Genomic DNA, 22304 nt, shown 5'->3' with positions numbered 1-22304 from the left:
ACAAACAGTTTGATCCCGACGAATCGCTTACTTTGTTTTTAGACATCGGAAATGCCCGACTGCAAACTTCTTTACGGAGTATGGAGGTACAGCAAGCATAGACTACGGAACCTCGATACGCCGAGACACAGATCCTTGATATCACGCTGATCACGATCTCGTGCCATGTGCACGCTGAATATTGACGACCTCTCTTTCGTTACCAATATACTGGATTGCGTTACGATTGGCGTATCGCAAACTCGGTGAATTTTCTTTGGTGCAAAACTGGTTATCGCGAGACAAGTGTCCACCGAGTTTGCTTCTCTTGCAGCTCTGCTATTGGTGTGTTGGTCGACACAACCGTTGGTTCTGCATCCAATCCCAGCTCCAGCTCACCTCAACCTCAGCCCCGTTCTCAATGTCAGCGTAACATGTGGATCTTGAATAACGAACTAAAGATATAGCCATGCTTCACATTGTCTCGAGGTCAGGTGATGAGCAAACAAGTAGTTGCTTTTTTTTCATTTCTCATTGTGTTTCCAGGGAGGACTTGGTTGTTGGACGAGGCTTACATCGTTGGAGCTATCACATCTCAAAAAAAGCCACGATTCAGGCCTTCAGGCACGACCCCCGTCACGCTAAAGGGAAGGCTGCATAGGGCGCAGATCACATTGCGTTTAATCGCTATGGCTGGAGGAGAAGAATAAGATCTTGTGGAGAGCTAAGCTCAATTAACGCGATATGATCTCAGCTAAAGCGGCTGAGAGATGTTTCCGTCATTCTCTTATTGGTTGTTAACCCTGTTGAATCGATCATAAAAGGGGAAATATTCCCGGCGCCCGGATCTGATGTTGCAATGTGAGCGGCTATCACAAGTGATATCGCGCGTGAGATGTACTTCGTAGCGTGGATTGGAGGTCCTTGATCGCGATGCGAGCTGAAAGCGAGGGATTGACATCGTGCTTATGATGAACATTGCTAATTGCGAGTAATCCTTGGTATAATGGGCAAATCATAATTGTACAAGATGTCAAGGAACTCCTCGATGGTACTTCGACGAAGTCATCTGAAACCAGACATGTCATCACTTACTTCTGTCTTGTTGCCCCCTCAGCTGGTGGCTTACCATCTCTGCGACGGGATGTATCACTAATCAAATTAAATTGCACCAGCCATTAGCTTGTGAGGCTTTCAGGTTGTTGTCCAACCAAACGACTCATCGGTCATCCCGCCTCTTACTTCTGCTTCTTCTTGGTTTCAGTCTCGAGCCTTCCGTCTACCAGACTTCCGTCAGGCAAAAACTTTTCTCTGGTCCGAACGTAGGCCAACAAAAAGGGGTACGCCAGATCACAAATGACTGAGGTGCCAGTGATAAAGACACCAAGAGGATGGAAAACAAAGCCATGAGCCTCGGGCCAGTACCACCACATCAGACCGCAAGAGACGGGCAGACCCATGACGGTGCCAACGAAGCGACAGAACCTGGAGGCGATATGTCAGCATGGCTGAGTTTTAGATGCCGTGTTTGTTCTGAGATTGCTTTTTCGGGTTGTCATCACGAGACAGCAAGTGGAGGTTCATCCTACTGGTAACCAGTCGTCGGTATTGCTTGCGCGGTCTCATTCAGCAGACCGCTCTCACCTGAGACACGAATTGCAGTGATCTTCAGAGTTCTCGGGATCAAAGAGCATGAATATGAGAGATGAGAAGACAGTTCGAAATGTATCGAGACACGCCCTCTGCAAGAATCAACAATTGCATATAGGAAATGAAAGACTCACCAGATTCCATAGCTCTGTCCACCAGAGTGACCTCTCTGAAGAAGCATAGCCAACGCCGAAACACTGAATATCATCTGCGCCACACCAGCCGACCAATATGCCAACTCCGTAGTATCTCTCGCCTCAAGACCCTTCCAATTCTTGCCCCATTTGATGCCATACCCTCTATGCGGCTCCTTAAGCCACCACCACACAAACAACCCATTACCCACGACACCCGCCACAAAAACGAGGAACAGCAACAGCGCGATGTTGTTCGCTATAAGCGGACTTGAGGCAAACGACCTCGGGGCTGTTTTGAGCGTAGCGTAGAGAACAACCATATCGAGAAGAAGCCAGAGGGTGAAACCGTATGTCTCGATGGGCGCTTCGCACACACCAAAGGCGTAGACTACCTCCCATCCTAGATTGAGACCCAGTGCGACGAGCGGTGCGGGCGTCGCGTGGGTTGCTAGTGAGCGGCGGATCATGAGGATGTAGGCGATTAGCCAGAATGTTATGCCGAGGGAGAGGCAGGCTGTTGATGCAGGGACGAGCCATGGTGGTGCTGAGGGGGGTGGGATGTCTGATGAGCCCATTTTGTGGTGTTTGTTTGGGTGCGGGTGTGCTTGAGGTGTGATATGATAGTTAAGAGGTTGGAAGGAGATCGGGGGTGGGTGGTACTTAGGATGATGGAGATATTGACTTTCCGGTTGTGCCGGATGATACTCTGTTGATATGTTGAGTTGTGAGTTGTTGACATGTGGACGAGGCTGCGGTGAGACATGGATTACCCTATATTGGATGTCAGCTTGGGGTTGAGATGACACAACATCTCGCGGCGGTTTCCCGTCACTCATTCGGAGTTTGGATATTGCGGTTCATCTGATCATTCCGAATTCTAATGTGAATTTTGGTGTCCTCAAAATTGAGCTGTGGACGATTCAACACAATAGATGTGCCCTTCTGTTCGCTCAACGTTATGAAGTGCTTTCCTCCATAGCACCGTAACGCAACTAAAAAGAGTAGATCAAGGCCAGACACTAGGAACTTATGAGATAAAAAATTATAATGCACTCCAAGGCTCCTCAATTTGCAGGCAGACCATTTGTAGGGACACGTCAGGCCGGCTCTGAGGTCTCATGCAGATGAGATATACGAAATTCTATCTCATGACTGATTCAGGTTGACCTTTCTTACATGTTTTACCGGTTTAGTAAACTTGAAGAAAGTATAAACAGAGTAGAATTTATTTGACTGAAACCACATGAGATGCTTCTTTGAGCCCGATACTGGACAAACTCCTTCGACCAGTGCTAAACATATACTCTTGACCTGTTTTTGACGTATAGGCCTGCACTGTAACGTGCCACTGAGTCTGTAGTTCCAAACTTATGACTTGAACCCTGGGGTTACAGATTGGACACGCAGTGAGATCGAAGTTGCTCTGAAAGGAGACATATTTTGCTGTTAGTTCAGATACAGAGACTTGGGGGATTTAGCAGCAGGGCTGAACCTGAGCAAATGAGTTTCTTTCTAGTTATTATCCTACTCGATCTCTCCCCATGTAAGTAACATAGGGTATGAGCTTCTGAGCAAGCTATCCCTAAATATCGGCTGTAATCTGATTCTCAGCGCGAGATGGTCACCAGTGGGCTCTGCTTTCTTGACACAACTGGTGGTGGAGACGCAGCAGATCTGCAAATAAAATTGAAAGAATGATCGCTAAAAGTACAAGAGTATCTGCCAGCCCAGATCGGACGTCGTTAAGATGTTTGGTGTGCACCCAGGAGGCAGCTTGTATTCTAGGTAGGCCAAGTTGACTAATCATCTGCCAATGAGAACTGGCACTTGCACAAATACGACCTCACGACAGTTGCAAGAAGAAGCCGTATGTTGGTAGATAAATCATTAGGTACATACAAGTATTCGGCTTAAAAGGCCATTACCTTCAGTTTCCCCCCGCGAAGGTCGGCCTTGTCCATCGCCCATCGTTCCAGTGATTGGGGAATACCTCAGATGCGACGGTCAGCCATAGCGGAGTAGATTATCTACGGAGATCATTAAACAACCCACGGGGTATTTTCTGGTGACTGTTGTTGTACATGAAGAATACACTATCTGCTCTTCGGTTGTCCTGACATGCTCGTGAGGGCCCGAGACAGACACTTGTGCTTGACAGGAGAATAACCGATAACTCGACGGTGGATAGCTATCAAGTAATGATTTGTTCTCCCATTTTGATACCATGAAGGAAAATAAAGCGATTAGAGAGACAGTCAAGTCTTTTGTGAGCTGGGCAAACAGTCTCTGAGTCTGACCTTACCATGGCACAACATGAGACTTCGTAGACAGAAAAGGCTGGAGAACAATCACTAGACACATCGATAATGCAGTTTTGTACGTTCTATACATACCATACGACCAATGGCAAGTGATAGAGGTCGGAGTGTGCAATACGTTCTAATGATACTAAGCTTGGCGAGAAAGCCTTCGAGTAACATTCAGGGATTCGTCGAGTTAATTCCGTCTCTTCACCTAACAAGGAAGCGAAACCATTTGAGATCTTCTGTAGAACTTCATAGAATAGTCCGGAAACTGATATCCTGGCACCGGCCCGGACTAAGGTTCTATGAACATTGACGGAGTCGTTGACGAAAGCCTTCGAGAATCACCTTCAAATCCAGTTCACCATAGGGACCTGTATCACCTGCATGAGATTAAATGAAGAGGGAACAAACAGAATCGAGTCATTGACGATATAGAGTAAGCTAGATAACCTTTGAGACTGGTAGAGGTTGAGTCCATCAACCTGATGGACGAAGCTAACTGAAGTCTCGAGAACTTGAGAGAAACTCGGGATCTTCTCCTAGCTCAACATTCACGGCGCATGAACTAATTATTGATGCCCAAAGGCGATGAGATGAGCTTTCAACCTAATCAAGAGTCTTTTTTTATTCGATGACAAAGTCAAAGCTAAAAACATCCCATCGTCCGAGTCAAAGAGTGTCCACATTCTGGTTCAATATGTGATTCAAGACCTCACTTGACAAGGATACTTCAGGTCGGAGATATGACATGGAGCCTGAAAACCATTCTCAAAACTGTTTATGAGGAACAAATAAGGCCTCAATGTTTCATCTCACGTTTGAACTGTCCACAATCGAAAACATCTCCACCATGTTGACGATGTTGATGCCAGACTGAGCTTTGATGACATCGTCAAAGCTCAACTTTCCTTTCGGGTAACGTAAAGAGTTCAAGGAGTCATATGATCAAGTCATGAGATTGATACGCGTTATCTCACGGGGCATCAAGATCTCCATCAAGGCAATGGGAAACATATCCCTACTTTCACTTCGGAACGACATTCTTCACCACTTCCCCGGCGCGGAATGAATCAAGGCCCTCGACGCCCCGGGCCTCTACATCAAGTAACTCATAAGACTCCATACGTAATTAAAGCATCGTGGCAAAGCATAACTTGTGCAAGAGGATATCGCCGGCTTTGAAGCCGGTCCTGAATGGAGAATATTCGGGCCATATACACACCGGTGAGGATATCAGCACAGACAAAAACACTCGCTAATCAAGCTTATTGGACATGAAGCCCTCAGGAAGCGGAGAAACACTGGCGAGAAAGACCGACTCTTTCCGCTGAAGCGACGGGGACGTGAATTATGCTCAGACCCTCATGAGGCCCAACGCTGTGATGTGATGTGATAGGCATTCAGATTATCGGCCTTTATTACTCAAGAGTTGTTATCATGATGCTGACGCGGGCTTTGATGTTTCTTTTGTAAATATGAGGATTAAGGATCTGCAGTGAGTGAGTTTGGGGAGGCCGGATGCTTTTACCGGCCAAGACTTTGGGAGATTGACGGATGCTTGGGGAGATGATACTTGCCATGTTGAGAAGCCAGGCTTCGGTACGAGACGGCTTGATGCATAATGTTCAGAGGGTCGATGAAGATATGATATCACTGTCTTTACTCTGTACTACATGATAGGCTGTGAAGGTGTCTATGAGGTTTACCTATGAACCGACGATAGTCGAACTATTATCCATCGATTCCTTCCAGAAACACTGACGATCTTGGTGTATTGAATTCTACCCAAAAGACAAACGCATCGAATGATGCATTAGCACAGTCCACCCCTGCAAGCCGCAGAATTCCCAGATCTACAGGGTCAAACAAGAATCGGCAGCGACACGGAAGACACCCATCTGCTGTAGCTGCCGGCGGCAGAGCCTATAGTGCACCATTTAGGAAATAGCATGATCCAGGACATCGGCATTACCTCCACGCACAGGTCACGTCTGTCGATAATATTTCGGTTTGGTCACAACTTTCATCAAACACACTACGTTCCAACAGCCAAGAGAACGAAAAGCTGGAGTGCCCCGGATATCCCGAGGTGAAATTGCTGGGGGAACATGGAGATGTCCCATGGGGACAATGGACAGGTTTTGTTTATTGTACGTAAAAGCCGAGTGACTCGTAATATACCATCTCACTCTTCGTTGCCAAGGCCAAAAGACCTGAATTAGTAGGTTCAACGAAGTAAAAAAGTTCAAGCCGTGTTCTCTTGGCAACGGACTCAGACCGAATATCGTATCACGGAACACCCCACGCCAATATCTTCTAGAATTCGACTAGAATTCCTTTTTGCTTTTCTTGCAGTGCGTGCGTGCGTGCGTGCAGGATGAATGAACCGAAACCCTTGAGGCAAAAAAGAGGTGCGTTGTCAGGGATTAGGGATGACGACATGAAGGACAGGGATGCTTGGGGTTATTTTCCGCGGTGAGTGTACTGTAAGCCGCAGTGACTGACTCTTGCATGACATTGCAATAAGCTTATTCCTCAGTAATACGTAGTTTCGTTGACTCGAGGTTAGCTTGGTTTTTCAACACCGTATTCTCGATGGACCAGTTGACTGTTTCTCCAGAAGACAAAAAGACAACTATAGGGCCTCTTCAGTGGACTTTACTCCTGTAAATTTGAGCCCATCTCCAAAAATCTCTCCAAATTTCCCCCAAACAGCATCAGTCTCGTTCCGCACCTCCAAGCCCCAATTCTTGGCGTGGCAAAAACTTAGCAGTAGCATTTTCCATATCATAACAGAAACACAAGAACCCAAATCCATGCCCTTCAACTTGGAGTGGTATGACTATCAAAACATCAGACATATTGAACAAAATGCTATGGGAAAAGGAGGCCAGAAAGGGAATACCCACCTCGGGTCCATGCTGCGGATTCAACCCTCTCTCGGTAACGCGCCCGTCAGCCTCGAATTCAGTGGGAAAAGTTTTGAAACTATGTAACTTGTAGCTTTATTGCCTTTTTCGGATGAGTGTAGCCAAGCTTATTGGAACCACATTTCAGAGGCGAACAAGCCGTCGTCGACACAAGCACATACTGTCCCCAGAGACTCATGAGAAGACCCAAATCATCAGAAGATGTTGCAGTAGAGTACAGACATCATGGAGTATTATCTTGGATACCATGATGAAGATCATTCATGATAGACCCTATAACTACCGAGTGATGACAACAGCTCTCTCCATAGATAAACACAAGTCTACAACAGCAACAGCAACATGCAGATCAGTCATTACTAACGGCCCGGATTTATAGCCCCAAAACAACGGGCAAACCGGTCCAGTCTCGCTGCTGCTAATCGGCTTGGGATTGTCATTGTCATGTACGTAACATGACGGCCTTCTAGCGCGTTTCCACCACTCTGATCACTTTCCCATGTCCCCAGCTTTTTACTCCATCAGTTGCACCATGCAAATACCTAACAGAAACGCTCAATTCAAACCCAATGTAATCCCTCGCCGAGAACGTGGAGTGTTTTGCCCCAAGGGTCCTGCATCTACTCTACGGTGCAGTATCAAGTGTAGAGTATCACCTCACGAGAGAGAATCCACATATGGGGAGATTCGAGGCGACGAGATGATCATCACAGCTGACTTGTTACCTCATAGTCTAAATTGAGTACGAAGAGAAGAACAAGGTAAGGGTTTGCCCCCAAACGGACTGATGTACTACTCCATAGATACGTACGGCGAAAAGAAAGAGGGTCTCCCCAGAAATTCCAAGGCTGCCCTTTCGCCGACTACAAGTCCTATCTTGGTGGAACCCGCTCCCCCCAAATACCAAGCAAAGCACGGCCAGAATCCATTCTCTACGCGGAGCTTAATGAGGGAATTCCGAGCTCTTATCCGACCTACCTGTCTGCTTAACCTTGCTAACTCAGTATCTTATATATTCCTCTTCCATCTCTGTGTTCAAGTTGCACTTCATCCTCCCCTTCCTCCTCATCCATCTTATATACCCCATCATATATCATAACCCATGTGTACACCCTAAGCAAGCAAAGTCTGTTGAATATAATTATATACCCACCATATACACATACTCATATATACGCACACAACCGCCATCATGTCTACATATCCTCAAGACGTCCACAACGACATCTACCCTTCAGACCAAGGCCACGACTCCAGCAAGACCAACAGCAAAGAGAAAGTACCCCTCGACCATGAAAAGGGCCACGACATAGATCTTCACTCAGCCCACAACGTCCCCGTCGTAGACAATGGCTTTGGCGGCGGCGAGGGCTCCAAGAACTTCCGCAACATGACAAAATGGGACACCACCTTTGCTCTACTTACTAACCAAGTCGGTCTCGGTGTGCTGTCGTTACCCAGCGTCCTCAAGACAATGGGTATTATTCCTGGTCTTATTGCCATTATCGGCATTGGTCTTTTGTCATGGTATACTGCGTTCGTGCTGAAGCAGTTCTTTGGAAGACATCCTCATGTGTTAAACGTCGTTGACATGACCAAAGTTGTTGGCGGTCGTCCTCTTGCTATCGCCTCTGGAATCGGTCTGTTGGTCCAGGTGATCATGACAGCTGCTTCGGCCAGTGTCACGCTCTCTATCGCCTTCAACACGATTTCCAGCCACTCCATCTGCACTGTGGGCTTCATCGGCGTCGGCTGTCTCTGCTGCTGGGTCCTCTGCGCGCCCCGAACCTCCAAGTTCGTCTCGCAGTCCGGCATCCCCTGCATGGTCTCCGTCATCGCCGCTTCTGTGCTGGTCATGATCTCCCTCGGTGTCAAGAACCCTACCGCTGCGCCCGTCGGCTGGAAGAAGGACATCAAGATCGTAGCGAACCCCGACTTCCGCTCTGGTCTCAACGCATGCCTCAAGATCTGCTACGCTTACTCTGGTAACATCAACTTCGTCACCTACATGGCTGAGATGATCGACCCCGTCAAGGACTTTGGCTTTGCCCTTGCCTGGTTGGAGGTTGTGTCCATCACCTTCTACGTTGTCGTGGCTATAGCCATCTATTGTCTCGCTGGTGAGTATACCGTCTCGCCCGCCCTCGGCTCGGCTTCACAGAACATTGCCAAGATCGCCTACGGCATCGTCCTCCCCGCTGTTCTGTCCACCGGACTCGCCTTTGGCCACACCGGAATCAAGTATGTGTACGTCCAGGTGATGAAGCACTTTAAGCTCCAGAGCGAGATGACTGCCAACAATGTTCGCTCTTGGTCCATCTGGATGACCATCGTGACCGTCTTCTGGGCCCTCTGCTTCATCCTCTCCAACGCCATCCCCGTGTTCGACTCTATCTTGTCTATTGCCTCAGCGACTACCATCTCGTGGTTCACATTCGGCTTCAGCGCCGTATTCTGGTTCCACATGAACTGGCACCAGATGTTTGCCAGCCCCACCAAGATCCTGTTGACCTGTGTCAACGCATTCCTCATCGCCATTTCGATCTTTATGAACGCGGCTGGTCTGTGGTCATCTATCACGGAGCTGTTGGACCTGTTCGCCAACGACTCCAGTTCCATCCAGGGCGTCTTCGACTGCGGAAGCAATGCCCTCTTCTGAGCAGGTCTCGGACTCGTGTATGAAGCAAAGTGTCCAGTTATTCTCTTCGTTTAGACAGCGGGAATCATTCTTTCACCCTTTGTAAGAGCATTACGTTGGTATCTCCTGAATTCTGCCATCCCTGTATATGTGTGTCATGTTATTTGCAGTCAGCGTTTGTTAGAAACTGTTATATAAGAGAAATCAAATAGTGGTTCCACGTAACATGTGGTGATCCAATTGTGTTGTTGTGAAGTCACCGGAGACTCCGTAGTGGTAGTCTTGGCAGTTGATCCAAGACGCGAGCCTGGGATATATCATATATGTATATGTATCCACAGCCGGCCGAGTCGATGCTCACGACCACAACCGGGCCGGTTGATGGTAGTGATAATTATGTCCCGAGCCAAACCGGTCCACGTCGGTAGTGGATCGTCGTTGACACAAGGTTTGCTTGCTTGCCTGAATCTTTGATGGATCGGTAGTGGATTTCATCTCAAGGGAATCACGTTGAATGTGGTTCCATTGCCAGGATCTTCGAATGCTAAAGTGGATTTGCCGCCAAGCCACCCGCTGACTGCCTGGCTTTGGGGCGAGTGGGACCTTGCATAGCGTAAAACTTTGCTCGAACCGCCTGCATGCGGCTCTTTTCAGCGCATGAGCCTCCTGGAACTTGCACCTGCGAGGCTGAAGTGAGCATGATCTGACTCGTGATGCGCTGGGACCATGCCACTCGCAATAAGCTCCACGACTCGTCGTCATCTGCCCTATCGCGTGCAAGATGAAGGGAAAAGGAGAAATACCATCCCCTTGTGTCTTTCTTGAGCCGACGAATTCCGGTGTTTGCGTTGATCATCAGTTTCACCATTCCTCAGACATCAAGTGGCTAAACACAGCGGCAAAAGTCGTCCATATCTTATCGTGACTCTCAAAGCCATGGTCAAGGCTCAAGTTGTCGATCAGCAATCGATAAGAACTTGGCGATAGAAAATGTTGGTGTTGAGGCTCTGCGGAAACCAACTACCGATAGATGGTCAACGCACTAAAGAACAAAAAAGTTGGTGATATCCAGGCAACAGATGGGAGGAAATCATGGAAAACACCACAACTCAACCTGCCTGGCAATCTCCAACTCAACTTCACAATCCCTCGGTGGCTCACGGCCTCGTTATATAACTTTCACCCTTGGACCTCTTGGAACCGGCACAACACCACGTCGGCGTATTTGTCGTCTTGTGCCGGTCCAGACAGGGTATTTCCGCCACGATGTCCTACGACGTTGCAAGTCGTGCTCTTATTCCTGTCACTATTCAACTCCCAAGTCCCACTGTTCCTCCACTCTTTGCCGGTCCCTCTCTTATGCCGTGCAAGTGCGCATCAGCATCTTATGAGGCTCTGCCCAAACCTCCTCGCTTGCCTATTTCCATTAGCCCATCGATTCCAGTTGTTCACGCCATGTAGGCTCCGCCATCATTTCACAATTTCGTCTTGCTCGTTCGTCTTGTTCTCGATTGTGTTTCATTTCAGGTGGAATGCCTCTTCTATTCCGGTTTTCTTTGTCAAACACATTGGCTTGGCTTGTTTGTAAGAATGTACAGTTCCGGCCCGGCCCTATACCCGGGAATATTTGTCTGGTCCTCTAGTTGCTTCGTGCACCTCCCTTCGACTCCCTCAACTCGTCCATCTTGGCGACTCGCTTCTTGAACTCGACGTACTGGCACTTCTCGTAGCTATGTCGCTCATCCTAGTCAATCCCTCTAGCGTAAGCATGGTGTTTTATTGATATTGATATTGGTATTGGTATCTCGGTAATGATCGGCTTTTTGTTGGGCTGAAGTTTGGCTGGGCTGAGCTGCTGAGCTCGGTGTAGCCGCGGACTTGGGCTTTCTCGGGTGCAAGCTCTGGAAAAAGGTAATTGACTTACCGAGCACTTCCAGGGGGCATACCACGTATCCCGTCGGCACTTGTTGAGAGGAATCAGGAGGTGAGCGCAGCTGTCTCGGTAGGCCAGAGGGAGTTTGGCATCGCGCATCTCCTCGCGGGTCGCTTCTGCTCAGCAAGTCAGCGGTCGATATTCGGTAGGAAAAAGTCGCTCGAGTATGAATTATCGGGTCGGTACGTACGCCGCGGCTCGGTGATAGCGTCGGAAGCCATGGTTGCTGATCAATTGGACTTCGAGATGTGAGGTTGTCTTGGATTGGCAGAGCTGTCGTGAGATGCTCTTTCGGTTCAAGGTCGGATGTGTTGGTTTGTGCCTTGTATTTCTGGCAGCAATGGATTTCCGTCCAATGAACACTCGTGAATTACCACGCCGAGCGGAAATCACCAATTCACCTCGTGCTGCATTGAATGCAATAACAAGTCTTCTTGCAGCACTGAATATGTTATTTAATTGGTACAGTTCTACCTGTCATCTTGTGAGATTCGTTGAGAGCCTTAGATGATCACAACTTCAACTTCGTGCCAGAGATAGTGGGGCCGGTCTCCTACCGGCTCCGAACCTACCTACACCTTGGTGACAGACAGACATTTAACCAGTAAGACATTTGCAAAATTCTCTTCTTCATCTTTTCTGAATTCTTGTTTTCTTCTCTGGCATAACCCTCAATCCATGTACTTCCCTTCAGTCAACCAGGGCGTTGGCATCTAGCCTTTCGTCGCAGACAGAACTGTCGACCGACGCTTTGGCTTACAGTTCGCGAGGTTCGACAAGGATCTCAGCCTCATCAAAACGTACAGGCATCTGAAAGCTTTCGTTGGAACTCAGATACTATTCGGTAGACCTAACAGAAGCGTCGTCTGTTCACCTGGCCATGAACCCATTCAAAATTACTCACAAATTGCTTATGCGTACCGAAGGAAAGCAAACTCCAGGCCTCGGGCTGGTCATCATGTAAGAACAACACGATGTCAGCGCATGCCCAGATTTGGGGAACCCCAAAGAAATCACAAGGCCATATTCCCGTTCTCCACTCTTAGGTTGATAAAGTCATGATGCTACAAACTATGCCGACAAAGGCCGACCCTCGATCTGTCACTTATCAATCACGCCAGTTATGATCGAGAAGAACCCTCGTTATATATGCCCTTACATATAGTCTCGGCTTTATCTTAAGCAACACCAGATGGTATAGCCCGACTTTTATGGACTTCTAATAATGTGGTCATAACCACGAGACAGCCCCTCAGGTCCAATGATGCCACTCCAGGCCCTCACGATACTCATACCCAACTTGAGGTCCCTCAGCATCAATCAAGTATCCATATTCACAACGATCGAATCGGACTTTCACTTGCTCCTTATAAAAGGCGTTGAATTTGGCCTGAAGAGCATCCTTTAAGCTCGTCACGCCACCCTCCGGATGCAGGATCTTCCATGGTTCAATGCACGTGTTGCCTTTGCAAGACTTCAATACGAGCATGAGAGCATCAAGGCGATTCAGGACCTGTCCAATAGTGGTTCCCAAGAGTGCAGCGCTGGCCTTCGCATCATCATTAGGAAAGAGGTTGTTCAACTGTCCTGGGTCCGTCTAATGAGGGTGAGTATCAAGTTGATCAAGACCCATTGGAACAACATACCTTGAGGTCGTAGAGTTCGTGCTCATTGTTACACCAAGCCGAGTAGTAAAGATTGTAGTCCTCATGCACTATCCTCACACCCTTGTATGTATTATTCTGTGCAAAGATCTGGCCTTTACCATCTGTAGCACTCTGTCAGCGTATTGACCTCAATATTCAAGGTCGACCGAACACACCAAAGCCGCCAATTTCACCCTCAGCGATGGCACCGCCCCAGTACTCAACCGCTACGTGCTCATGTCGCTTATTCTCCTGAGTGGGCAACACAGGAATAGGGGTTCCGTCAAAGTCGCTGCGAAGGTCCGCGCCTGCGAGTCTGAGAATCGTAGGAGCGAGGTCGATGTGTGTGGTCACGGCGTTCTCAACAGACCCGTGAGATACACCTGGACCTCTGATGAAGAGTGGTACGCGGATGTCTTCGTCGAAGCCACACTCCTTGCCAGGAGGCAGTCGGTGCTGGCCCAGGTGGTACCCATTGTCAGAACTGTAGATGATATATGTCTCGTCAAGTATGCCAGCATCTTCAAGCTGCTTAGTCACTTGCTCTACAATCTCGTCGACACCCTGAAGAGCCTGGAGACGAGCTCGGTAGAAGTCATCAAGATACGAGACTGATGAGTCGTTGAGCTGGGCGAGTTTGTGAATCCAGCTCACGCCACTAGGCTGTTCCACTGTCAGCATTGGCTCTAGTCCAAGTCTCATTAGAACTTACCGAGTCCGGGTTGAAGTTTTCCGTCCTTGGGACCTTAACCTCCTCAAAGAGATGAGAGTGTCTCTCAAGAGGAATAGGAATGGTCATAAGAGGTGCACTCGGGTTTCCAGGTTGCCGTCTCAGGTTGACATTTGAGTGCGGCGCAACAGGCGCAATAGCAACGAAGAATGGGTTCTCGGCATCGATGGCTTCCTTGAGAAGCTCATATGCATACTTAGAGATCAAGTCTGAAGTGTGAACTCCTTTATGTTGAACTGGCGGCTCCTGGTTGTGCTGGTAGATGGGATTCAGGTAGTCGTAAGTACCTGGGTCAAGGAGGAAGTTGGTTCCTGTCCATCCTGCGGGATAAGGCGAGTTATAGTTGTTTATGGTATGAGCATTGAAGAGCTTGCCAGTGTAATATGTGTTGTAACCAGCTTCTTTCAGCCATACAGGTAAGTAGTTATCGTTCAGTCCTTGTGAGACGAACTTAGGGAAGCCGCCTTTTTTATCAGCATTTTTCCTGTATACTACTAAGAAATACAACTTACCATATGGTGGATTGACGTCTGTTACATTTGTGTTATGGGGCTGTTTACCTGTCCAAAGTGCAACACGAGATGGACAGCAGATGGCTGTGGTGGTGAAATGGTTGACAAACGATGTGCCCTTGTCAATAATATGCTCTTTGAGTTTGGGCATATGAGAGACGGAGTCTAGGGCAGCGTCTTGGTCGTCTGTGAGAATGAAGACAATGTTCTTCCTCCCACCAATGCTTGTCCTTGGCTTGCTTGACACAGCGTCATTATTTGGCGTCAGAACGGCCTGGTCTTCTGCTTCGTAGTTGAACAACGCATTGGTACTTTGAGACAGCAAAGAGATTGCTAACAGCGCTGGCTGTATCCAAGCTTGAGGTCGCATGTTATTGTATTGTCGAGGACGTCAATGTAAGTGCACTGCTGTAAGACAATTAAAAGGGGGGTAATACAATGCCTTCTGGCTCGGTATTTTGGTATTCTTCTCGAGATGGCAGTTTCTATTATTGGGTTTTTTTTTTGAATATTCATCGCTACAAGAAATATCTATCGGAAATACCGCGTTCGAAGGCAATGTCTTTATCCGCGGATGGTGTTGTCCAGGGACTTGATGGCGTCAACGTTAGTGCTTGTATGATGTCTAGGGCGGAAAGAAAACTTAGGACCTTGATCTTAGGTGACAAAAAGGCTCGAGTAACGTAGCATAGGTTCAAATGCCTCTTGCCGAATTTATTTTGACACCCTCTATTAAGCTCTAATGTTTTCTTGTTCCCCGAGGGAGGTTTACCACCAAACCACTAACAACCCCACCAAACTAGATCCGAGTGGAGGAGAGATCCGAGGAAGCTAAAGAGCCAACCCAACTTCAACCTCAGATTCACGACGCGCGTCGGCGAGTCTCGAGGCAGCGACGGCAAAGCACGAGGTCACACTCTGGGCAAGACAAGATGTATTGCCGCATCTCAGTCCCACAATCGTCGCACTCATCTTGACCCTCCACACGGTCAAAGGGTCTGTAGTTTCGGTGACGGCATCCAAGGGCTCCAACAGGTGCTGCTTGTACCGGTGCAACAATAGCAGCAAGTTCTCCTGCCCGCCCCAGGAGGTGACGCTCATTCCACTGGGGACAGTTACAGGTCTTCCACTGCCTCCCGCACAGATAACAGAACTGGTGGCCGCATCGACAAGCTATATCATCACACAAATGGTTAGATATGTACGGAGCAAAGGCCAAATGAGATACCGTATGGTCGATAGACTTACAAATGTGGAAACAACCATGGGTCAGTTCAACCATGATCTTGCATTGTTCACAGCGGCGCCATCCGTTTTCCTCGGCCAGGCGAACAACTCGTTGTGACTCAGAGTCATCGGCACAGGTACCCTCATGTGCCTCGCTCAGACAATTAAGGCACGTCCCCTTCTCGCAGCGAGTGCAGCGGGCAATACCAGCATGGATGTAACTCAAAGGTATGAACGCAGAGCATGTCCGGTCGCTGCAGTAGGTACGCTTGGTGGTTTCGAACTCCTCACGTTTGCTTTCATACTCGGTCAACAAGTCTTCTGGAATGAAGGTGTTTGTTGTGTCCATAGGAATAGCCTGACCGCAGCACTTTGGCGGGAAGAGAGATTCGTCTTTCATCGCTGCCTGAATCCTTCTGATGAGACATGGCTGGCACATTGCGTGGGCGCAGGGAGCTTCGAAAACCATGTCGATGGGGAGCTTGTCGGTGCAGTAAAGACACTCCTTTGTCTCGACATGTAGGTCTGGAGGAGCAAGGGACGCGGCCTGGGCGGTTCCTGTGTGCTCGTCGGCATCTCGCTCTTCCTGAGTGTCCTCGGGTTGGATGCCGTCGATTTGGCTGTCCTCTGCCTGGATCCCAACTTCGTCCATGTGGAAGACGTCATCTTGAGAAGCTTCACAATTGCTTTGGTCCTCGGCGTCAACCTGTGGGTCATCATTAATGGTACTCCCGTCATCCGTTTCATCTCCTCCAGCAACACTGGGGGCTTCGTGAGTTTCCTCGTGAGTGGGTTCCGCCTCAACTGCAGTGCTCTCTTCTTGCTGCACAGCGATATTGAAAGCTTGCAATGTACGATAAGTTTCGTCATCAAGCCCACCATGATCAACGCCGCCACCTTCTTCGAGGATGGCATTTGGGTTCTGTTCCAGCTGCCTAGCCAATTCGAAATCTCGTCTGGCCTGTTCTTCTTCACGAATGAAGGTGGCAATCAGCTCTGCATCGGCCTCGACGGCCTGCGCAATGCTGAGGGCGATCGCGTGGTCGTTGGGATCATCCATCGTGGAAGTTGATGATGAGGTGGGAATGGGGAAGAGAAAGAGAAAGAGAAAGGTCGGGTCTGCCGAAGAAACAAGGTCGTGGGCTTCTAAAGAGAAGGGCAAACGACTTTTGGTGCTGGCGTTGGCAAGCGACAGTGAACCACTCACGCTGTCTGACGGCTGGCTCGCAGTGCCAAAAGTCGGAGAACACCTCATATCCCATTTGAGGGTTAGAAATTCCATAATACTTCATGTGCTCCTTGTGTCAGTACCTGAAAGTCGTTAGACCAAGCCAAAAGCACAACGAGCTGCTTTGCTTTGATACTGTCTTCCCATGTGATGTAACGAACTGAACTCTTCCCCAAGCTATGATTGAACCGAAGGCAGACTGATATCATCCTGGTAATTTATTGAACCTAGGGTTTGTAAGAGACTGTAGTAAAGGTAAATGCTATACATAATACTCGAGGCCGATAATATGAGATAGAAGAGAAATACTTGATGGGATCAAGTCCAGCCTGTAAGAAAGAGGACTATTTATAATAACCTCTTCAAGGTAATTAATTGCCTTTGCACTTGTCACCATTTTATCTTTGCTGCTTCGGTAGATGGTGTATGCATGCTGGGTAGCAAGACAAAGCACGAGCAAGCCAACAAGCATGTGAAGATTAATGATTGTCTACATGAGTTGAGAGATTATGTTCATAAGTACACGATTTATCATAGATACTAGATCTTCTGTCCTTTTTGGCTGTCACATCCTGATGGTCAGTCTCTCTCTTGTGTACACCATCGCCAAGCGTCAACTGAACAATTTGTCACAAAGGAGCAACCTTGAGGGCTTGTATATGGGAGCAACAAACACTTGCACTATCGATCTGTTAGTTTGTACTCAGGAAAATTGCTCATGCTCTGTTTGTTCCTATCGTTACCCTAGTGCTAGACATTGTGCTGCTCAACAGGCTCCCAAGTCGAAAACCGTGCCTCAGATGATCCCACTCCTTTCTTCGATAGCCAAGAGATAAGCCCAACCGCCCAGACCCGGTCTCAAGATATCCCCTTTCTCTTTCTTTGTATCGTGTTTTGACTGTTCTTGTCGAGTAACGTAGACTGCGTGAATCGATGCCTGCCTAATGGGTATGGAACAAGTTACAGTATGCCAAGATGCAAAGCCAAGCTTCTCTTCAGAGATAGATCTCATGTCCATCATGAGCTCCTATTCGAGATAGGATCTCAAGAACATAGTCTATGAAACAAAACATTATGAGTCAGTCAAAAGCATGCAGGGACCAACTCCACGACCACTCACTTAATCATATCCCAACCTACCACTTCAAACAACACATCAAATCCCGTCACCCATACCATACCAGAGCATTATCATTGCCTAAAATATCTTATACCTTTCTCTTCTCATCCATTTCCCCAGTGCCGTCATCCACTGGCTCCGGCTATCCCCATCTTCAGGACCACCAAAAATGATTGGCTCTCATTCACCCACGCTCAAACACTACAACACAGAGCAGCCTAGCAGATTGAAACAAGTGTTTTCGAGTATTCCTACATCTAAGCCTCTCATGGTATTCGCGTCGCGTTCGGCGCGGTGCATTGATGGCCAGTGGTTGTCGGCGCAACGACGTTGGGTGAAGTGTTGACTTACGATATAAACCGTAGGTCAACAACACCAAGATTAAACTCGACAGCCTTTTTTTCAGCATGCTTTCTTCGTTTCATTCTATCACAACTAAATCTTCATACCAATCTTGAGTATTCGGCTTCTCTCGTTTGAGCCTTGTAAATACTATACCACCACTACCATCTTTGGTCAACTCACCATATACCCTCTCTACAACACCACTCTCTCAACTTCAATCTTTTATAATCATCATGTCCGACATCATCGCCTGGCTAGTCCCCACAGCGCGAAACTCTCTCGCTGACAAAACGACACATCTGCCCTCCAACATCTCCCGCGCCGTGCAAACAACCTCATCCCCAACTTTGCTCTCTCGCCTCCCAAACCTCCTCGGCAGCCGTCCCTCTCGCGCTATCAAACTATCTTTCGACAAAGCCCCCAAACGCCCTGGGTCTTTCGTTCTCGGTTCCGATCCTTCAACATGCGATGTTGTTCTGCCTTCGCTGCCAGGTATTGACGCACGACACTGCGAACTGAGCTTTGATGCGGAAGGTCGTCTCGTTCTCAATGACTTTTCTGAAATGGGGACACAGGTTTGGTATGATTGGGAGAGCAACGGTGATCAGACGGATTACACTTGGATTCTGAGTTCGGGTGCTGAGGCTGGATTTCCGAGTATGGTGCAGCGCATCACGGTTGATATTCAGGGTGTCAGATTTCAGGTGGTTGTGAATGATCACTCTGGTGACTGGGATGCGTATCACGATAAAGTCGAGGATTTCGTCCGACAGCCTTCATGGGTGCATGGTCTTTCTCCGGGTTGGGATCGAGGATCGATCTCCCCCGTTGCGCCTCTCTTCTCCAACGTCCCTCTCTTTCAACACATTCTCGTCAAGGCTTTGGGCGAAGAGCCCGTCGGAGAAGTATATCTCTGGAACTTGGCTCGACCATGGGAGCCTATGGTCAAGGCTGCTGCATGAGCAGTCTTTATGTATCACGTATTTGGCGTTAAGGATTGGGTCGATTTTGTATATAAGTACTGGGCAGGATCCTTTGTAACGACAAAGGCAGCGATCTTTTAGCATTAGCGCAAACTTTTTGATAACAGTGTTCGTCATTAAATCGAGGTATCACACAACTCCTGGCTCCCTATAGTCCCATGCCTTTCTTTCTTTTTACAGATCCTCGGGCAGCGCCAACACCTCGCGCTTCTCCGCCTCGTTATCCTCCGTCTGCTCCTCTCCCTCTACAGCGAAGCGAGTCATTGCGAACTCGGGAATACGTCTTCGCTGGGCGCGCTGGCTGCCCTTCTTGCCCTTTCGCATCTTGGCTGTCTCTGCCTCTTCAGCTACAACGGCCTTCTCACCGGCCTTGTCCAGCATTGTACCCTCCAAGCTGAGATAGCTGGTCTCACCGCTGGTGCCGACGTCGAAGTTACGTATCCGGAAGCGAATCTTGCCCTTAACTTTGTCGCCGTTGCCGTCGGCCCAGAAACCGGTGCTGTGGATTTGACGAACCACGCCGTGATCGTCGGCGGTGATGACTGAAGCGGTTTCCTCGAAGCCCTGTGCCTCGGGGGATTCGTTGGGAACCCACTTCCAGTCGGGAGGAAGTCGACGAGCTTCAATTGAAGCGTTGAACTTGCCAAAGCAAACAACACCAATGTGTCCCTCAGTTTGCAGATTGACACTACCCTCCATCCAAGCACCGCGACTCGGCACGAAAAGATCAACATCAGCAGTAATCCAGCCGAAGCCAACAGCAGACTCGCCCTTGGCCATGACAGTCGCCGGCGACTCATCATCCGTAGCCGCACCCTTTCGTCCAGGGTTTTCGCCGAAAGCGACATTCTTGTAGTCGAGGAGAACACCGCGCAGCGAAGGCACGTACTTGTTTCGGAGATGTGAGAGGTGCTGTTGCTGGCAGCTTGTGACAGGCTGCGCCCAGCCAATGGGGAAAAGAGGCTCGTAGAGTGAGACGGTCTGTGTGAAGAAGGGGAATTGAGGGTTCGCGGGGATATCGGGTGGTTGGTAAATGTTGCTGCTCGACTTTGAAGGTTTGGCGGGAGGAGGCATGTCAACATCCATAGCGTCAGGGTCGGCGGGTGAAGCATCCTCCTCGGGCTCAACGGCGGTCTCGTCCTTCTTGGACTTCTTAGGTCGCTCTGCAATTTCTATCGCTTCGGTTTCCTTGTGCTTCTTCTTGCTCTTCTTCTTCTTCTCGCCATCCGCTGTAGCCGGGGTGTGGACCTCTTCTGTGGCTGCAACTTCCGCATCGTGATGCTTCTTCTTCTTATGTTTCTTCTCCGGCTTACCCTCTACTGCGGGGACTTCTGTCTCTGGTTGCGCGGCGGCATCTTCGGCATGCTTGTCCTTCTTACTCTTCTTCTTTTTCTTCTCGGCCTTCAAATCGCTGCTGGCTCCAGGTACTTCTGCGGCAGCGACGCTCTTTGACTTTTTATGCTTTCGCTCTGTGTCGGCAGCTGCATCTTCTTCTCGGGCTCGCTTCTTCTCCTTTTTCGCCTTCTTTTCAGCCTTGGCGGCGGCGGGGTCAATTGGCGCCATTGTTGTGTCGGGCCTGTTGCGAAGCTATCGCGGTCGTACGGTATTGAAGAAGCCAAAGAGACTCGAAAAAATTAAATTCTGGCTTATCTTATCGTAGAGTTCAGCGAACTCACCGAGTTTGGTGGGGCTTCACCATGTCCACCTTGGGTTCGGATCCTGACTACCCTATAGCCTGCGTTTTTGTCCTCATTCTGTAGTCAAAACCCACTTATCGCTCCTATTCCACATGCCCTCTGACTTCTGACTAACTCTAGACTCTGCCGTATACTTTTGGTCGTACATGTTTTTGACCATCTGTAGAATTGGCACAATGTGCAATTGGCTGTTGAAGTCTTGTTTGTCGGGTAATCCACCGGGGCTTATTGACAACAATAGGCGCTAGCCTGATGCACACAATCAATAAGTAACTTCAACCTTGCGTCTTTGGAATAAAATACCGCAGTTGAGGAAAGACAATTCAACCCGGATGAATACACGGCCTCGGCAAGGCGAGATACCAGGTGGGTGCCCAAGACTACAACGACCACTACGATGGCTAGAGAGTTTGAGTGTTCATGGTTGAGGGACCAGCTTGCGGGTTGGCCGTCTAGTCCAACGATGAGAACACACACATGGAAATCGAGCGAGTAAGGACTTTCCCATGACGCTCAGAACAACATCACAAGCCCTGCCCTCACACCATCTCAAGTTATCTAGCAAAAGACCGATCACGGAGGCATTGCGAGCTGGAAGTCTCCAGTGTCAAGAAGTTGGCTGCACTCATGCGAGATCAACGTGTTAAAGACTCGATCTGCTTGTGGTCCACACGGAACTGTCAAGCTTGCATAGGAGATCAATAGTTCGTATTTCCCCAGACGACCGTGAGTGGGGGTGATATACAGGAGTTCCCAATGTACGTCGGAACGGCCCTTCAAACACCGGAGTGTCGACGGAGAATACGAGCGTGGGCCAATTTCACAATACCCCAGATATTGAAAGTCAAGGGATTGTTCAGTATGAAGATTAAGTGAAGTCTTGTTCATCTGCGCTCGAAAGGCGAGCCACGAGAGTCATGGTTCAGCGAAGGCAAGAAGATGCAGACAACAGCGAGATGCCTGGACCGACAACGAACAATACGTTCTGCGTTATTGGAACAACAAACGCTCTAGATTTCCATAAAGCCATTCATACCATGAATCGCCTGACTTGTATGACGAAGGAATGTCCATGGAGCCGATGCATGAGCCGAGAACCTAGCACCATAGACCAAGCTGGAAGGTAAGCAATGTGTTGAGAGTCCACCTTGATGTTTGCAGCCACCATGTAAAGCACCATGCGACCGAATCACAGCAATGCATTCGTTCTCGGTCGACAAGTACAAGCCTGACTCAAAAGTTA

The 22304-nt window shown here is 48.7% G+C and overlaps 8 protein-coding genes across 12 annotated transcripts; 3 read left to right on the top strand and 5 right to left on the bottom strand.

Moving 5' to 3' along the window:
- Positions 1-174: 174 nt before the first annotated feature.
- FVEG_16976 (hypothetical protein) lies at positions 175-2490 on the bottom strand. 2 transcript variants are annotated; one of them, XM_018906212.1, is made up of 3 exons: positions 1764-2490; positions 881-1464; positions 175-827 (listed from the first exon to the last, which is right to left on the bottom strand). In XM_018906212.1, exons 1-2 carry the CDS (start codon positions 2339-2341, stop codon positions 1218-1220), a joined length of 825 nt encoding a protein of 274 aa, XP_018758618.1. In that variant the 5' UTR covers positions 2342-2490; the 3' UTR covers positions 175-827; positions 881-1217. The 2 variants fall into 2 exon arrangements, with proteins under 2 accessions (XP_018758618.1, XP_018758617.1); XM_018906211.1 differs by having other exon boundaries at positions 175-1464.
- A 5325-nt stretch (positions 2491-7815) lies between these two features.
- FVEG_11179 (hypothetical protein) lies at positions 7816-9949 on the top strand. Its single transcript, XM_018900354.1, has one exon. It carries the CDS (start codon positions 8195-8197, stop codon positions 9659-9661), a length of 1467 nt encoding a protein of 488 aa, XP_018758616.1. The 5' UTR covers positions 7816-8194; the 3' UTR covers positions 9662-9949.
- Positions 9950-10017: 68 nt separating this feature from the next.
- FVEG_16975 (hypothetical protein) lies at positions 10018-14472 on the top strand. 3 transcript variants are annotated; one of them, XM_018906210.1, is made up of 3 exons: positions 10018-11402; positions 11578-11755; positions 11820-14472. In XM_018906210.1, the coding sequence occupies exon 1, from the start codon at positions 10671-10673 to the stop codon at positions 11226-11228; it is 558 nt and encodes a 185-aa protein (XP_018758613.1). In that variant the 5' UTR covers positions 10018-10670; the 3' UTR covers positions 11229-11402; positions 11578-11755; positions 11820-14472. The 3 variants fall into 3 exon arrangements, with proteins under 3 accessions (XP_018758613.1, XP_018758612.1, XP_018758611.1); XM_018906209.1 differs by having other exon boundaries at positions 11578-14472; XM_018906208.1 differs by having other exon boundaries at positions 10018-13303; positions 13381-14472.
- On the bottom strand, positions 10444-11955 carry FVEG_11178 (NADH dehydrogenase (ubiquinone) 1 beta subcomplex 7). 2 transcript variants are annotated; one of them, XM_018900352.1, is made up of 3 exons: positions 11764-11955; positions 11565-11689; positions 10444-11384 (listed from the first exon to the last, which is right to left on the bottom strand). In XM_018900352.1, the coding sequence occupies exons 1-3, from the start codon at positions 11792-11794 to the stop codon at positions 11280-11282; spliced, it is 261 nt and encodes an 86-aa protein (XP_018758614.1). In that variant the 5' UTR covers positions 11795-11955; the 3' UTR covers positions 10444-11279. The 2 variants fall into 2 exon arrangements, with proteins under 2 accessions (XP_018758614.1, XP_018758615.1); XM_018900353.1 differs by having other exon boundaries at positions 11565-11955.
- Positions 12826-14831, bottom strand: FVEG_11177 (arylsulfatase; the record flags this gene model as incomplete). Its single annotated transcript, XM_018900351.1, has 5 exons — positions 12826-13170; positions 13220-13341; positions 13396-13882; positions 13932-14413; positions 14462-14831. The coding sequence occupies 5 exons, from the start codon at positions 14829-14831 to the stop codon at positions 12826-12828; spliced, it is 1806 nt and encodes a 601-aa protein (XP_018758610.1).
- A 492-nt stretch (positions 14832-15323) lies between these two features.
- On the bottom strand, positions 15324-16748 carry FVEG_11176 (hypothetical protein; the record flags this gene model as incomplete). Its single annotated transcript, XM_018900350.1, has 2 exons — positions 15324-15634; positions 15710-16748. The coding sequence occupies 2 exons, from the start codon at positions 16746-16748 to the stop codon at positions 15324-15326; spliced, it is 1350 nt and encodes a 449-aa protein (XP_018758609.1).
- A 1538-nt stretch (positions 16749-18286) lies between these two features.
- FVEG_11175 (hypothetical protein) lies at positions 18287-19499 on the top strand. Its single transcript, XM_018900349.1, has one exon. The coding sequence runs from the start codon at positions 18615-18617 to the stop codon at positions 19341-19343; it is 729 nt and encodes a 242-aa protein (XP_018758608.1). The 5' UTR covers positions 18287-18614; the 3' UTR covers positions 19344-19499.
- Positions 18423-21013, bottom strand: FVEG_11174 (DNA-directed RNA polymerase I subunit RPA43). The gene has a single exon (XM_018900348.1). It carries the CDS (start codon positions 20925-20927, stop codon positions 19539-19541), a length of 1389 nt encoding a protein of 462 aa, XP_018758607.1. The 5' UTR covers positions 20928-21013; the 3' UTR covers positions 18423-19538.
- Between the last annotated feature and the right edge of the window lie 1291 nt (positions 21014-22304).

This window comes from Fusarium verticillioides, chromosome 9 (assembly GCF_000149555.1).
Source record: "Fusarium verticillioides 7600 chromosome 9, whole genome shotgun sequence".
NCBI classification, from domain to species: Eukaryota; Fungi; Ascomycota; class Sordariomycetes; order Hypocreales; family Nectriaceae; genus Fusarium; species Fusarium verticillioides.
This window is presented reverse-complemented; position numbering and strand designations above follow the sequence as displayed.